Source organism: Balaenoptera acutorostrata, chromosome 15 (assembly GCF_949987535.1).
Source record: "Balaenoptera acutorostrata chromosome 15, mBalAcu1.1, whole genome shotgun sequence".
In the NCBI taxonomy this organism is placed as follows: domain Eukaryota; kingdom Metazoa; phylum Chordata; class Mammalia; order Artiodactyla; family Balaenopteridae; genus Balaenoptera; species Balaenoptera acutorostrata.
This window is the reverse complement of record NC_080078.1, coordinates 26,467,173-26,485,325: the sequence shown is the minus strand read 5'-3', so window position 1 is coordinate 26,485,325 and position 18,153 is coordinate 26,467,173. Positions and strand designations below refer to the sequence as shown.

The window sequence follows — 18,153 nt, the reverse complement described above, 5'->3', positions numbered from 1 at the left end:
GCCCTCGCACAGAAACGAAGACCCAACACAGCCATAAATAAATAAATAAATAAATTTTAAAAAACATATATTAAAAAAAAATAATAACCTTACAAGTTTTGATATGTGACACTCTCATGACTATCGAGGTCTAAATATTTAAAATATTTCATTGTTTTATCCTTTTTCTCTCATGAGCTATTTAGAAGTACTTTATTTTTTTTTTTAATTTTTATTTATTTATTTATTTACTTTTGGCTGCGTTGGGTCTTTGTTGCTGCATGCGGGCTTTCTCTAGTTGCGGTGAGCAGGGGCTACTCTTCGTTGTGGTACACAGGCTTCTCATTGCGGTGCCTTCTCTTGTTGCGGAGCATGGGCTCTAGGTGTGCAGGCTTCAGTAGTCATGGCACATGGGCTTCAGTAGCTGTGGCATGTGGACTCTAGAGTGCAGGCTCAGTTAGCTGTGGCACATAAGCTTAGTTGCCCTGTGGCATGTGGGATCTTTCTGGACCAGGGCTTGAACCTGTGTCCCCTGCATTGATAGGCTGATTCCCAACCACTGCACCACCAGGGAAGCCCTAGAAGTACTTTACTGATCATAAATTTTTAAAGCCTCTTGCTGCTGGTTGATAAATCATTTTCTTAAAGCCTTTTCATACCTCCACAAGCTGTGTGGAAACCAAAAGTTGCCCCAGATGATGTCTTAAGAATAACAACAAACAACAAATGAACAACACATGTCCTATAGAGCTTCTCCCCCAACCCAGTACAAAACTACATACCTGTGCAGTCAAGAAGGTCAGTACAATAAAGAGTCGAAGTCTGGATTCAAGTGCTGACCAGACCACTTGGTAAGTGTGGGAATTTGGGCAAATAACTTAATCTTGCTGCACCTCAGTTTCATCCTCTATAAAACAAAGCTAACAAAACAGTATCTGTTTCACAGAGTTATTGGGGAGTGTTTAGCACCTAGCCATCATTCAACAAATAGTACTATTTTAAAAATCAGTCTAGCTGCTGATTTTACCTTGTACTTTTAATGCTGCCGTGCTTTGTTGGTTAAGATAAACCTCTGGGTTTCTGGAAAGTAAAGACCCATGTTCCAAATAGCTTTGTTATACTTCTGTCCAAAATAGTTTCATGTCTCTCTGAAGTTCATGCAAACACATACAGAGTGGACACAGGCACCGGCAGACAAGATTGTCCCATTTTATATTCAAATTCAAATTCAGAATACACACAGATGCAAACGACAGAGATTGTCACAAAAACGCACTCGGCCAAGCCCAGAACCCACAGATCCAGGTCCACACTCACGCTTCTGTACACTCGCCACAAAGATGGATCCATTGCCCCCAGATAGAGATGCTCTCACAAATCCCACTCAAAACCTAGCAGCACGCTGACGCCACAAGCCCCAGTATGGGCTGCTGCCTTGTTTTTACTTCCTTTGTGATGGTTCTATTTTAGTTGTTGTTTTGTTGTTCTTCGTAGAGTTATCACCTACCCTCTTTTCTGTCTACCCAGCCCCCAAGCTCCCCTCCCCAAGCCTACATTGCGCATGCGTCCTCATCCTTCTCTCCACCCCTCCACCCCACCACCAGGTACCAGTCGGCTGTCCCCGGCCCTGGCGGCGGAAGAGATGGAGCAACGTCACGAGCGCCCGGCCCCTTAAGACGCTGCTGGCTGGAGCCGCCTCCCTCCCTGCAACCCGCAGCGGGGATGGAGTAAAGGGAGACCCGTCGACCTGCCCGCGGAGATCAGCGATGGAGTTAAAGCAATCTTTGTCCATCCATCTGGAAGCTGAGAAGCCTTTGAGGCGCTATGGGGCGGTGGAGGAGACGGCGTGGAAAGCGGAGGGACTGGGGAGAAGTGAGTATTCGGGCGGGGGGTGGGGGCAGTTGGGGATCCGTGCGCTGGAGCGGGTGGTCGCGGGAGCGCGGGGTTGGTAGGGAGCGGACCGAGGGAAGCGCCCCCGCAGCGGGGCTTTCAGCGCTGCGGGGATGCGCTGCGCTGCGAAGCGCTCTCCCTCGAACAAAAGCCTCCGGGTTGGGCTTCACCGGGAGGCTCGGGAATCTCCAGGCAGCTGAGCCGGGAGCCTGGGGTGGACTCGGGAGTCCCGGATCCAAGCTCGCAGCCGGTCTTGGAAAGTAGGGTCTTTCCCGCAGCCCAGGGAGGAGGGTCTTTTCTCCACCCGGGATGCACTGGGACGCTGGAACCTTTGGACCATCCTGGAAAGCGCCCACGTCTCTGGAGAGGGGGGAGTGTCCGCTGGGTTTCTGCTTTTGCTTCTCCCCCGGCGTGAGGTTCAGGGCACACCTGAAATTCCCAGCATTTCTTCCCTTGCCTTCTCCAGGGTCGCGAGTGGGAGGGAAAGGGTTAGGGGAAGGTTAACCCTGTGCACGCCCTTCTTTCTCTCTTGACTCAAAGTCTCTGGTTTGGGTACAATCCTAGAAGGCAGTTCTGAAATGGACAGACTGTATTTGCTGCTCCTCTCTACGGTATTTTGGGGTCAACAACATTAACAAATAAACTAAGGATCTTTTGTTTTTAATGAATAGGATGCAGTAGTTGAAACTCCTGCTCTCAAAGTATAGAGGCAGCTGCAGGGGTCCCAGGGTCACCAGCCCTCCCTGCAAACCCCGGGCACTTAGCAGTCCCCTGCCCTTGCACTGCTTGCTTTAGCTCCGTACCTCCATCCGGGCTGGGAAGGGCCGTCTCGCCCTTCACAAGGACCCTCAGCTTCCTGCCTTGGCGCTGAGCTATGTTGGACCGAAGTATTGTGAATATGCTCTTTTCCTGTCTTCACCTGGTAGAAGATTGTGTGTGTGTGTGTCTGTGTGTGTGCTTTCTCCGTACCTGTAATTACAAATTCAGAAGATCTTTTTAGAATGGCTCAACTGTACTCTGGTTTTCATGGGTTCAAGTAGAAATCACAGTCAAATGTCTTAGTTCTGCACCTGGAAACCAAAGTGTGTCCAGCCTCTCTCCTTTTCTTTTCTTTCTCCTTTTAAAATATGGGTCCTTCCTCCCATTTCATCCTTTCAAAACCCTTTGGCTTTGATACTTTAACATGACACCAGGGCTGAGGGTCTCTGGTCTTCCTGCAAGCTCAAAATAATACCCACAATGGCTGCCTTTTGTTGATAGATTGCCATGTATTAGGTCTTGCCTGTGCTAAGAACTTTAAATGCATCCTCTCATTCAATCCCTGGAACAGCCTCCTTGAGGGGAATATTATGACTTATGACTCCCCTTACATAGATGGAAAAATTGGGGCTTACTAGGTGATGTGATTTAAGTGGCAGAGTCAGGATTTGAACTCAGGTTTGTTGGGCCCCTGAAACCCTCTCTGCTTTTAACCTGAAGGTGTATTGCTTTCACATTTTCAGGAAGCTTTCTAAATCTGTTGAGAGTCCCAGAACACATTTAGTGATTTTAAGTATGTGGCAGCCTGTTGGTCTCTGGAGTTCACGGTGGCCTTGAAAGACTACTGGGTCTGTGCAGAATAGAAGCCCTGGGTTTGAATCCTGGCTCTGCCCCCTTGCTGGCATGTGACTGAATTTGTAACTAGTCACATTTTTTTAAGCCTCACTCTGCCTCTGTTCTCTGAAACGGAGATGATAATAATACATACCTTACGGCTTAATTGTGAACATTCAATAAGATGATGTAGGTAGAGCTCAAGGTAAGTGCTGAATATATTGGCTGCTTCCATTATTTTATTACTACATCTGTAGAAAGAACCTGCTTTTATCCTTTGCAAAGAATTACATAAAGCAACACTCTGGACTAAAGCTGCAATGTTGGCCAGGTCCCTAATAATTCTTTTATGTTTTTTTATGTTCTCACCATTTTATTAGGAAAAATTCCAAGCATACAGAAAAATTGCAGTGAAAACCTGATATATAGCATTTTCGCTCCTGAAATTTTTGTACTTCTAAGTCTTAGGCTGCAAACTGTTAAAAGCTTGGCGGAAAGGCTTTCTTATCCTCTCTCTTCCAAACCAACAAAGATTCTGACTCTTGCTTCCCATTCAGATGCAAGACCACAGTTTATGATCTGCTTTTGGTGTGGATCCCCAAATCTTTTTTTTTTCTTTCATTTTTACCTATTCAAATTCAAAATCTTCTTAAAGCACTGATCCAGAGTTTCACTTTTGAATCTAGACTTTTGATCTCTAGACTCTTGTCTGCAGCCTAACTTTTTTTTTTTTTTTAATTAAAGTGGCTTTTTTTTCTTTTTGGAATCTCTCTCAACTCCCAGGGGATCTGTGGGTCCATCCCATAACATCTGGGGCCTCCACTTATTTATTAACGAAGTGTAAAAATTAGTACTATTGATTCTGTGGCATAATAACTGTCAAGCCAATGTCGCTATGCAGGAAATGCTGGAGAAAAAGAGAGGCCCATTAAAAAGAAGACACTCTCTGTTTAACTTTTACACATATTTAAATATTTTATGTTAAACACTGAGTAGGTGTTACTTAAAAAGACTTGAAAAGGGGAAAAAGATTGCAAAACTGGTCATTTTCAGTCAAGGTTGTATTAACCGTTCTCTTTAATGTTAGCTAGAGTTTCTAGGTAGAAGATATAAATAGTATAGTAGCTAAGAATGAGAGTTTTGAAATCAGGTGACATGGATCCAAACCAGCTCTAACACTTTGTTGCTTTGTCACCCTGGGAAAATTGCTGAACCGTTCTGTAAGTTAGCTGTCTCATCTATAAAATGGGGATATGTTGGTTTGAACCCTTGGGAACTTGCCAGCTGAAATCTGAAACTGGCCCCGTACTCAGAGGGCAAGAAGAGGCCAAAGAAAGAGACAGCCACTCCAGATTGGTAGGTGGCAGGTTTAACAACAAGGGAACTTACATACGAGGCTTGTCTCGGGCGCCACAAGATTTCTGCACCGGCCCGCCAGAATCTCAACAGTTTATATAGAGGCCTTAATGGGGTTCAGTGGTGTATCCCATCCGATGGTCTCAACAATGTCCTACTCTCTCAAAGCCACATCCTTGAACTGGCTCCTAGTGCGAGAAGAATGGGTGGAATATACATTTCAAGGACGGGAGGGGTGAGGAGCCTCCGATTACCCCAGTCCTGCTCAAGAGTCAGCTGGCAGTTCCATCCTCTCAGTGACATCTTCCAACAGGATAGTAAGGACCACTTCAGGCTGTTGGGAGGATTAAATGAGATAATGCATATAATGCATTTAGCATAGTGCTTGACATACAGTAAGCACTCAATCCATGCTGAATGGTTGTCACAATAGGGCAGGGGTCCCCAACCCCGGGCCATGGACCGGTATCAGCCTGTGGCCTGTTAGGAACCAGGCCATACAGCAGGAGATGAGCAGCAGGCAGGTGAGCGAAGCTTCATCTGTATTTACAGACTCTCCCTATCATTGCACTACCGCCTGAGCTCTGCTTCCTGTCAGATCCGCGGCGGCATTAGATTCTCATAGGAGCTCGAACCCTACTGTGAACTGCACATGCGAGGGATCTAGGTTGCGCGCTCCTTATGAGAATCTAATGCCTGATGATCTGAGGTGGCGCTGAGGCTATGACGCTAGCGCTGGGGAGCGGCTGCAAATACAGATTAACATTAGCAGAGAGGTTTGACTGCACAGAGACCATAATAAATCAATTGCTTGAAGACTCATATCAAAACCTTATCAGTGGGAGACAAGTGAAAACAAGCTCAGGGCTCCCACTGATTCTGTATTATGGTGAGTTGTATAATTATTTCATTATATGTTACAATGTAATAATAATAGATATAAAGTGCACAATAAATGTAATGCCCATGAATCATCCTGAAACCATTCCCCCACCCCCGGTCCGTGGAAGAATTGTCTTCCACGAAACCGGTCCCTGGTGCCAAAAAGGTTGGGGACCACAGCAATAGAACATAAGAGGATGGTGCCCAATAGCATTGGAGGAGATCATTCCAGCCTGCCAGTCAGTTTTTTTTTTCCTTGCGTGCATTTCTTTGTGAATTCCAGGTAATGATTGTGTAGATACCACCTTCTTCCTTATGGGAAGGTGTAGGAAACGGCTTTTGCATCCTTGGAAACCACCTAGTATTTTCTCCTTTGAGAAAGAGTCTAAGGAATTGCTCCCATCCACTTTTGACAACATATTTCCACTAGAAGTGAGTAGGTTTTTTGTTTTTTTTTACTCAGTTGGAAAATGCATAGTGACATTTCAGTGTGGTTAGATATATAAAAGTATTGCTTTCAACCAACTGTAATTAATTAGGGGAGGCACAAAGACAAGGTGCCTTTTAACAACGCACAGAGCTTTCTAAAAGCACAGTTGTCAGTGGTCGTGGCTGTTTCTTGAAAGATTTGAGTGTGCCTTAAAGGATGATCAAGATTTTGGACAGGGGAGGTGGGGGAGGGTGGCACAGCGGGTAGGAGATACCAGGAGAGATAACAGCATTGGCAAAAGCATAGAGGTGGAAATAAATGTGCTATGAGTAGGAGATTGGAATAAAGTGGAAAGCTCAAATGATAATCTTTCTATAAGCCCAGGAGAGATGACAATTATTTAAAAATCCAAGGGTGTGTGCCGACTGGCAAACAGATCATTAAACTGGCCAACCTTTCAGGTTTAATAAACAGCGTGGAGGCTGAAAAATATGAATTGCTGGCAATCTATATAATAGATACTTGGGAGAGAATTTGTGTTACTTTCATCTGTTTGATTAAATATGCTAATTTTATTATTTCAATTTTATTTTGTTTTAGTCTTATTTCTCTTTTCTTATTACAGAAGTAGTACATGCACTTTATAAAGAATTCAAATTCATTTGAAATATAAAAATAAAAAGTGAAAAATGACCATAATCTGCTCCCCCTTCCCCATTTATTCATTCAATAAATAGGTATTAACTGCTTTATAAGTGCCAGGCAATGTTCTAGGGGCTGAGACACAGTGTGGAGCAAGACAGGCAAGGTTCCTGCCTGCATGGAGCTTCTATTCAAGGGGAAAGCAGGAAGTGGGCTGGGAGTGAAGGTGACAGACAATACATAAGCAAACAAATAATGTCGTTCAGATGATGATGTGTTACATGGGAATTAATAGGGGAGGGCTATTTCCCGTCCAGTGGTCAGGAAATGCTCTCCTAAGGAGGTGACATTTTGCCATGTAAATGTCAAGGATCCAAGAAGCAAATGCAAAGGCCCTTGGTATGTTAGAGGAAGAGACAGAAGGCCAGGGTGGCTGGAACCGGGAGGGTCAGGGTAGAGAGAGGAGAGAAATCAGCAAGGAGCCAGACTGGGTAGGACCTTGTAGGTTGTGGTTAAAAAAAAAGAAAGTACGATTTTATTCCTGTTGTAGGAGAAGCTGCTTCTGATTGTCCAGCTTAACTAACATGAGCTGGTTTTTGTTTTTAAAAGGTCACATTGGCTACTAGATGGAGAATCAGACCATGGGGCAAGTGATCGATGTAATCACTGTTCGCTGTAGTCCCAGGGTCCTTCCTAATCAATCCCATTTTGGATAAGTGGTAGGAATTTCCTTAGTGTGAAAGGAGTGACAAGGGTAAAGGCAACATGGACCACCTTTTGGGAGACTGAGCACCGGGTTAAGGTTTAGGAGGTGTGCTAGTCTCTGCAGTCTCCCTAGAGAGGCAACTGACTGTGTAACTTTATTGCAGGAACCATAATAGCAGGAAGGCAAAGATGATGAATATGATATCTAGTATGTACTTTGAACAAAACCAATTATTTACATAGCTCTGTTTATTCGGTATTTTAAGTTTCATTTTTGCAAGCGTTTCCTTCTTATGTGTCCATTGAAGGCAAAATCAATTATGCCTATTCTTGGTCTCTGATTAATTATTAAACACTTATTAATAATAATAGTAGTTAGTGAGCCTTAGCTATGAACTCGAGCTTATTAAATTTTAACAACTCTATTAGGTCAGCAGATAATTATTCCCCTTTCATAGATGGGGAAACTGAGGCTTAAGGAGGTTAAGAGAGCTGAAGGCCACAAAGCTAGTGAATGGTAGAGCTGGAGCCTGATGCTAGCTCTCTTTGACTCTAAATGTTCCTAGTCAGTGTCTGTTATTCGTGGCACCGCGATAGATGTTGCAGAGATTAGAGATGAAATAGGACACAGCCCCTACTCTGAAGAAGCTTACAGATTTGGGGAAAGGGAGCACAGATGTGAAGAACATCATGGTTTATATTATAAACCGGTATAAACAGTATGAAATAGATGCTAAATGAAGGTACAAGTGGGAAACGAGCAGAAGAAGAGATTGGCTCTTCCTGGGGGCTCCAGCATGACAGCAGGAGGAGTGTTTGCACTGGACCTGAAGGCTGAGCAGGGTTTCAGTGGGTGAAGAGAGGGGAGAAGGGCATTTCAGGTGAGCTGCCAGCCTCAGGCAAGGAGGTGGAGATCCCAAAGGCCATGCACCACTTTTTTTTTTTTTTCTGTTTCTTTCCCCTTGGAAAGAAACATTGGGGTCTGTTTCACTCATGTGAATCACCTGTTACCTGGATGATCCTGAGGGCTGGAGATAAGCACAGGTGGAGGCTCTTTTAGTGTAGCTCTTCAGAACATCACTCACAAAGCTCCCCCAAGGATGCTTACCATACATTCCATTCATTCCCTCACTATTCACTTACCCAGTGGGCTTGAGCCCCTACTATGTGTTAGCTAATGAAGAAGACCCAGACTTCACCATTAAGGAGTTCTATGGCTGGCTGTGTTCCAAACCTCCCTCTGCTGCTTCCCAACACTGTGATCTTGGGCAAGTTGCCTAACGTCCCTGGACCCCACTCTCTTCATCTGTGAAATGGGAATGTACTTAATACCACTGAACTGTACACTTAGAAATGGTTAAGATGGGAATTCCCTGGCGGTCCAGTGGTTAGGACTCAGCGCTCATTGCCAGGCGCCCAGGTTCGATCCCTGTTCGGGGAACTAAGATCCCACAAGCCGTGTGGCGTACCCAAAAAAATAAAATAAAAAATAAATAAATACAGGTATAATTTATATAATATAATAACAAATATATTTTAGGTCCAAGTGGTCACACCAAGGGATGGTTCCTGGGGTCTGGAAGAGAAAAGGACTCTTGAAGTAGGCTGAAAAGGTGAACAATATTTCATCATTGACTGAGGGGAACAGCATTCCAGGCAGAGGGAATGGCACATGTGCACATTTTACCCAGGAACTACAGCTGGATCAGTCATGCTTGCTAGGCTCTTAAAGAGTGAGGGAGACAAGACAGGCAGGAGGTGAGTGCATTTTGCAGTCCAGATAAGTTCATAGGAGGCTAGATAGGAGAAGGCTCAGCTCCACATTTCCTGCAGGGTCCACGTGGGGTGACCAAGGACAAGACTGCTAGAATAAAGTTTGGGGATTTTTGTTTGTTTGAATGAATCAGAGTCTGACTTACTGATAATTATTTTTTAGTTAAAATGCCTTGACATTAAAGGAGCAAAACTAGTGATTCTAAGAGAAGTAGAAGAGAATGATGGTAAGAAATATCATACACTGAACACTTACTATGTGCCTGCTCCAAGCACGTGTTTAAATGCATGCTCTAATTTACTCTTTCCAACACACCCTATGATGTGAGGTGCAATGGAGCCATTTATTGCTCTATTTTACAGATGAGGAAACTGAGGCTCAAAGAGATTAAGCAACTTGCCCGATGCCAGTCTGCTAGTAAGTGGCAGAGCTGGAACTTGAACCCAGCACGGGTGACTTCATCCTACTGCCTTTCTTATTTCCTGGGATTAGTAAAACCGCTCTTAATACAGATACAGATAAGGTCAGTTAGACACTTCTCTGGGTTTCTTAGTACTGATTCTGTTCTCTGGCTCATTCATTTCCTTTTCCATTACAAACACATCCCTTGTAAACTTGAGGACTACATCTCACTGCTTCAGAGTGCCTTCGGGGTAAAACTGCAGTGGGAGCTTAAAGACATTTACAGAAATGCAGCAGAAGAATTTTCCTATTTTGAAGACTTGTAGCTTCCCAGAGACAGGCCTCCCTGGGGGTGACCAAGAAAGATTTCATGGACAGTCTAGTGTTTGAGAGTGGGAATTCTGCCTGCATTTGAATCATGACTTTAACACTTATTAGCTCTGTGACCTTGGGCTGGTTACTTAACCTCTCTGAATTTCGTCTTCTCAGCTATACATAGCTTTTTTTTGGGGGGGGGCCGCACTGTGCGGCATGCGGGATCTTAGTTCCCCAAACAGGGATTGAACCTGCATTGGGAGCGTGGAGTCTTAACCACTGGACCGCCAGGGAAGTCCCTCGTCTTCTCATCTATAAAATAGAGATAGTAAGAAGACCTGCCTCATAGGGTAATGAGGAAGATTCAATGAGATAATGTGGAAAGCCCTGGCAGAGAATGTGGAAAGCCACAGTCTCCCTAAATGATGGTGATGGTGTTGATGATGATGATGCTGACAGAACAGGACATAAAGTGGACCTTAACTGGGTAGTATTTAAACAATTGGAAAGAAGGAAAAGAGGAGAGTTAAAGTGGGTGGTCTGGCCTCAAGAAAAGAGTGGAGGTGACGATGTGTAAGGAGATTGTTGGAGGCATGCATGAACTTGGCTGCATTGGTGGAGTGGGGAAGTCCAAGGTTGATTGATCAGGGCCCTAGACTTGAGCAGATTAAAAATGACAGGCTGCATGGAGCCGCTGCAGGACAAGGGGCAGAGGTAGAGAAAGTAGCATCTTAGGAAGACCTGTCTGGCAGTGGTTGCAGACGGGATGGAAGGGCAGGGACTCTGGGGCGGTGGAAGACCAAACCAGGCGTGTTTTGGAATCATCTGATCGTGAGTTCACAGGGACTGGAGTCTAAAGCAGTGGCAGTGGGTTGGGAGGAAGGGGCTAACCAGACAGACATCTGGAAGGGAAAAAAACATTGGTGGTTGATTACGGAGAGGAAAGAAAGAGGGTCTTCTAAGCATAGGCAATGTGACAGGTGGGAAATAACTGTTGTTAGCCTGAGGTCTTAGGCATTTAAATACATCAGCACCAGTGCTGCTTAGTCTCACTTTCAGTAGGGTTTAAAGAGGTGCATGGATTATGGGTGTCGGGAGAAGTAATAGTAATGGCCTCTTACGTTTATAGCACTTTCCAATTTATACTTTTCCTGTGTTTTCTAATTTACTCTTTACAAAAAAGGGCAAAGGGCAGAAGTCGTCATGGCCCTTTGTAAGTGGGGACACAGGTTAAGGACTCACCCCAGGGAAGGGGTGCAGCCAGTATGGACTGAGCAAGGACACAACAGCCCAGGCTGTTTGCACTAGACTAGGGTTTCCAGGGACATATTTATTTGGATAAATCATGAACAACAACTGCATTACAAGATGGTGACAAGTATGTCTAGATTTCATAAAATACAAATAGGAAAATAACTACAATGCATGACACTAATTATTCAGTTCATTTAAAATTCCCAAACAGGTAAGTCATTCATTCATGTATTTGTCCATTCATCCATTCATTTCCTCATCCATTGAATACATATTTAATGATAGCCTCTTATATGCCAGATATTGTGCTAAGCTCTTGAGAGTACAGTAGCCCTTTGAGTAGGACATCTATAGTCCCTGCCTTCAGGTGACTTAAGGTCTTTTGGAAAAAATAGAACTACCATATGATCCAGCAATCTCACTTCTGGGAATATATCTGAAGGAAATGGAAACAGGATATCAAAGAGCCCTCTACACCCCCATGCTCACTGCAGCATTATTCACAATAGCCAAGACATGGAAACAACCTAAGTGTCCATCAACTGATGAATGGATAAAGAAGATGTGTTGTATATATACAATGGAATATTATTCAGCCATGAAAAAGAAGGAAATCCTGCCATTTGTGACAAAATGGATGGAACTTGAAGGCATTTTGCTAAGTGACATAAGTTAGAGAGAGAAAGGCAAATACTGCATGATATCACATATGTGGAATCTAAAAAAAAAAGAAAATCAGTCTCATAGAAACAGAGAGTAGAAAAGTGGTTGCCAGGGGCTGGGGGAGGGGGGAAATGGGAAGAGGTTGGTAAAAGGGTACCTACCAGCTTTCAGGTAGAAGGTGAAGGAGGTCTGATAAGAACCTGCTGTATAGCACAGGGAACTCTACTCAATACTCTGTAATGGCCTATATGGGAAAAGAATCTTAAAAAAAAAAAAAAAAGAGTGGATCTATGTATATGTTTAACTGATTCACTCTGCTGTACCCCTGAAACTAACACAACATTGTAAATCAACTCTACTCCATTAAAAATTTTTAAAAAAAGATGAAAGAGGTCAGAGGATCTAGTATAAAACATGATGACTATAGTTGATAATACTGAATTATATCATTGAAATTTGCTAAGAGAGTAGAACTTAAATGTCCTCACCCAAAAAATAAACAAATACATAAACATGTGTGGTGATAGATGTTTTAACTGACTACACGGTGAGAATCTTTTCACAGTGTTTACCTATATCACATCACCACAATGTACACTTTAAAGATCTTACATTTTTGTCAATTATACCTCAGTGAAGTTGAGAAAACTTCTTTGGGAACAGTCCCTGTTTCCAGTGATGCAAAACCAAAGGACCAAGAGATGATGCTGTGACTCCCAGTCCTTCAGAAACAGAATTCAGTCAGCTTGCTGACCCGATGCCCTCATAGCTAAATGTTTTCAAGAGATTAATTCAGTTGTTTGGCCACAGGTGTGTTTTTGCAGGCCCTTGAGAAAGTGAGTCCTAATAGGGTCAAACCAAGTTTTCTGGGCTAACCTGGAGTGCAATTACTTGATTCTGTCTTCCTGCGAGTGCCATGACCACAGAAACTCTGCGTGTCACATTCGCTGCTGAATGCTGAATGCTCGGTGTCTATCACATCACCCAGCACTCAGAAGCTTCACATTCAAAACAATCACCAGTTGCCGAATTGGGCAACTGTTAATCCACAAAGACTGAGATGCAAATGATTTAACTGTGTTTTGCAAACCTTCAAAATCATCAAACTAAAAAGAAATAGTTAGCTGGAGTCTTGGTCGAAATCACCTGCCCATCTCCTGGTTTAGAAAGTTTGTTCCTGCTCCTGTGGGTAGATGAGCCTTCTTGCTTTCCTGCTTTGAGGGAAGGATGCAAGATTTTCAGATGAGATACAAAACAACAGGAATAGATACTATTATTGTGAACTGGCGGTGCACCATGAATGCTATGATGGGTGTAGGCTGGGCAAGGTGCTTGACATATATACCATATCTCCTTGATTCTTAGATGTCAGCAAATGTGGAATGCACCATTCATAGTCAATCACAGCTTTTTGGAACAACAAGAACAAAAAACAACATGGCAGCATTAAATGTACTGGTCCATTAAAAGTCCTTTTAATTTCATGCGGGGAGCAGAGTCATCTTAGACACTGCTGGTGAAATTGTTGAGTGTTCCAGCCTTTGGGGAAAGCAGTCAGATAACATCTATTAAAGTTTAAGATACTCGGGCTTCCCTGGTGGCGCAGTGGTTGAGAATCTGCCTGCCAATGCAGGGGACACGGGTTCGAGCCCTGGTCTGGGAAGATCCCACATGCCGCGGAGCAACTGGGCCCGTGAGCCACAATTACTGAGCCTGCGCATCTGGAGCCTGTGCTCCGCAACAAGAGAGGCCGCGATAGTGAGAGGCCCGCGCACCGCGATGAAGAGTGGCCCCCGCTTGCCGCAACTAGAGAAAGCCCTCGCACAGAAACGAAGACCCAACACAGCCATAAATAAATAAATAAATAAATAATTTAAAAAAAAAAAGAATTAAAGTTTAAGATACTCATATGCTTTGACCCAGCAGTCTGACTCTGGGACTCTACCCAACAGAAATAGAAGCACCAGTATAGAAGGGAGTATGTGCAAAAAACAGAAAACCGAAACACTGAACACAGTGAAGGCACAAGAGTAGAAAAATGGTTGAATAAATTATTGTTCATCCACTGTGAAATGTAGGGAGCTGTTACAAAGGAATAAATTAGAGTAGTAATAGTTGTCTTAGAGGTATTATTGAGGGAGAAAAATGAGATCAAGGAAAATGTATATAACAGGATCTCATTTTTATAAAACAAAATGTTTCTCTCTGTCTATAGCACGTTTAATATATATGCATCCATGGGTATGTGTGTGTGTTTGTATGTGTGTGATTTTATTAGTATGGAGAAAAACATGGAAAATGCATAACAAGTTGTTGCTATGGGCTACCTGGGGGAAGGTGGGGAGTGAGCGGGGGAGACGGGGCTGACATGAGGGCCAGAGTGAGGCGGGGGCAATGGAGAGTCAAGCAAAAAAGAAAGTTAAAAGAAAAACTTCACTAAAAAAATCTACTTAATAATATTATCACATGTATACATTTATGTTAAATTATGCATTTGTGGGATGGGGAAGGGGCATCCTAACTTCAGAAATGCTAAAATGTGGGAGAAGAAAGTGGTCTCAAAATTGAGGAGATACAGTTTTATCTGATTTACTCCTCTTTACCACCCTATAAGATAAAGCATTGTGTGTGTGTGTATTAATATATATATGGAAATCCAGGAACAGAGAGATGAAAATCTTGCCCCATTAATCAATGGAGAAGGGATTTGAATCTAGGACCATCAAAAAGTCCATAACCTCCCCTTTAGTTACTTGTAAACTTCCAACTATATTAAATTCCATTGGCTTTCCATATTTTTAAAGGGAAAGGCACCTGAAATAGTGTGTGGAAACCAATTTTAAAGATTCTGGGTTGTCACCATGCCGACTCTTCCCACTTAGACCTTCTCCCATTGCAGTTCCCACGTGCCAGATTTCTTTTTTTTTTTTTAATTAATAATTTTATTTTTGGCTGCGTTGGGTCTTCGTTGTTGTGCATGGGCTTTCTCTAGTTGCAGCAGTGGGGCTACTCTTCATTGCAGTGCGTGGGCTTCTCATTACGGTGGTTTCTCTTGTTGCGGAGCACGGGCTCTAGGCGTGCAGGCTTCAGTAGTTGTGGCACTCGGGCTCAGTAGTTGTGGCTCATGGGTTCTAGAGTTCAGGTTCAGTAGTTGTGACGCAAGGGCTTAGTTTCTCTGTGGCATGTGGGATCTTCCCGGACCAGGGCTCAAACCCATGTCCCTTGCACTGGCAGGCGGATTCTTAACCACTGCACCACCAGGGAAGTCCATCCACATGCCAGCTTTCTCCTGGTGATCCCAGGGCAGAAAAAAGAAACAACTCTCTTCATAATCCTGGTCCCAGAGATAAATTTGGGAAATAGACAATAATGAGCAGAGGAAGGGACAAACCAGTCTTTCCTTACTTCGTGTTTTTCTTCCTGTGTTTATACCCCTTTGTCTTGGTCCATTTGGGCTGCTGTGACAGAAGACCATAGGCTTTCAAACAACAGCAATTTCACTCTCACAGTTCTGGAGGCTGAGAAGTCCAAGATTAAGACACTGGCAGATCCAGTGCCTGGTAGGGGCTTCCTGGTTCATAGATGACTGTCTTGTAGCTGTGTTCTCATGTGGAGGAAGGGGGTGGGGGGACTCTCTGGGGTCTCTGTTATAAGGGCACTAATTCCACTCATGAGGGCTCCACCCTCATGACCTAATCACCTCCCAAAGCCCCCAGCTCCTAATACCATCACATGGGGGATTAGATTTTAATATATGAATTGGGGCGGGACATAAACATTCAGTCTATAGCACCCTCCTCAGTCCAGGAAGGAATTAAGACAGCTGAAAGCTGGAAATTTGTCCAGGCCCTACTCCAGGGATGAAATGCAGGTGGCTCTTAAAAGTGGCTGTCATTTTGACAAGGAACAAAAGTGCTTAAATTATTTCCATTTTGGTTCCATTTGGTTCTTTCACACCCAGCACTCCTGGTGAGACCATTTCACCCACTCCGTGTTTGTGGTGCACTGTTAGTGCTGGAGACCTGCCGTCCACCGCTGCACAATCCATCCATCTTCATGCTGTTTAAATAGATGTAGGGAAGGTGTCCCCAGAGCACATCTAAAGCAAGTGCAAATGACATCCAGAAGAGCAGCCCAGCAGGGGCGCAGGCGGCCGGGCTGGGATCCAGGAGCTAAGAGGTCAGCTTTTGTAAGGATCAGCTCTGCCTTGTAGCAGGGCTTTCTTTCTCAAATGCTCATCCAAAGCCAGGACTAGGTTGGCTTTATATGTCTTTCTTCTCTACTGAGATCAAGATTTTATTTATTAAGGTCAATTTCACATACCATAAAATTAACCCTTAACCATTTTAAAGTGTACAATTCAGTGGCACTTAGTACTTTCACAGTGTTGTGCAACCATCACCTCTATCTAGTTTCAAAACATTTGTTTGCCCCAAAAGGAGACCCTGTATCATTAAACAGTTCCTCTCCCTGTACCCCTTCCCCTACTGCTTTCTGTCTCTTTGGATTTACCTATTCTGGATGTTTCATATACATGGAATCATACAATTTGTGACCTTTTGTGCTGGGCTTCTTTCACTTAGCATCATGTTTTCAAGGTTCATCCATGGTGTAGCAGGTATCAGTGCTTCATTCCTTTTTATGAATAATATTTCATTTATGAATACACCACATTTTGTTTATTCATTCATCAGTTGATGGGTATTTGGGTCATTTCTGCCTTTTGGCTACTGGGAATAATGCTGCTATAATCATTTGTGAACGAGCGTTTGAGCACCTGTTTTAAATTCTTTGGGGGTATATACCTAGGAGTGGAGTTGCTGGGCCATTGGTAATTTTATATTTGACTTTTTGAAGAAGATACGGAGATTTTTGATTTCCACATTCTTTGGCAATTTCACCCTCCTCTGGCCCTTTTCTGTATCCTGCCTTCCCTTGAAGTTTATAATTTTAAGTAGATAAGACAGTCAGTTTGGGAAAGTGACATCTTATGGTAATTAAATACATGAATTCTTAACCAGGGCTCAGGCTGTTTAGGTTCATAGCTCATCTCTCCCATTTACTAACTGGTTGATCTTAGGCTAGTTATTATAACCTCTCTGAGCCTTCATTTACACTTCTGTAGGGATAATAATAATTCCAACCTCACAGGGGGGATGTTGAGAAGTAAGAGTGATAAGGTATGTATAATGCTTAGCACAGGGCCTAGCATATAGTAAAAACCTAAGAATATATTAGCAGTGACAATTACTATAAATAGCTGTATGAGTTTGTTCAGACTGCCATAACAAAATACCACCGACTGATGGTTTAAACAATAGAAATTTGTTTCTCGAAGTTCTGGAGGTAGGGATCAAGATCAGGGTACTGAAAATGTAAGTTTCATTCTGAGGCCTCTTGTCTTGTAGGAGGCCACCTTCTCATTGTGTGTTCACACGGCCTTTTCTTTTTGCAAGTGCATGGGGACAGAGAGAGAGGGAGAGAGTGAGAATTATGTCTTTTTTTGATGGACACTAATTGTATCTGATCAGGGCCCTGTCCTGATGACCTCATTTAACCTTAATTACCTCCTTATAGACCCTATCTCCAAATACAGTCAAATTAGAGGTTAGGGCTTCAACATGGATTTTGGGGGACACAATAGTAACAGATTTCTTATTTGGGACTAGAAATTATGTTTTAGCATCATGATGTCTTGGGGCTAGAAGGAAATTTGGAATCCATTTGTCCAGGATTTCTCAATCGTGGCACTACTTTTTAAAAAAATTATTGAAGTATAATTGACTTACAGTATTATATTAGTTTAGGGTGTACAACATAGTGATTCGATATTGTTATACATTATGAAATGATCACCATGACAAGTCTAGTTACCCCCTGTCACCATACAAAGTTACTACAACATTATTGACTATAATACGTATGTTGTACATTACTTCCGCTTGATTTATTTATTTTTAACTGGAAGTTTTTACCTCTTAATCCCCTTCACCTATTTTGCCTATTCCCCTAACCCCCTCTGGCAACCACCAGTTTGTTCTTTGTATCTGCGACTGTTTCTGTTTTGTTATGTTTGTTCTGTTGTTTAAATTCCACATATAAGTGAAATCATGTGGTATTTGTCTTTTCCCTGTCTGACTTATTTCACTTAGCATAATACCCTCTAGGTCCATCCATGTTGTTGCAAATGGCAAGATCTCACTCTTTTTTATGGTTGAGTAATGTTCCACTGCATAGATATACTACATCTTCTTTATCCTTTCACCTA

At 43.1% G+C, this 18,153-nt stretch overlaps 1 protein-coding gene across 1 annotated transcript in view; it reads left to right on the top strand.

Moving 5' to 3' along the window:
• Positions 1-1,597: 1,597 nt before the first annotated feature.
• Positions 1,598-18,153, top strand: part of BMERB1 (bMERB domain containing 1) — a 113,049-nt gene continuing 96,493 nt past the window's right edge. Inside the window, exon 1 of the mRNA XM_028168058.2 lies at positions 1,598-1,851. Within this exon, the coding sequence (XP_028023859.2) occupies positions 1,746-1,851 (106 nt within the window). The 5' untranslated portion in view covers positions 1,598-1,745. The remainder of the gene's footprint in view (positions 1,852-18,153) is intronic.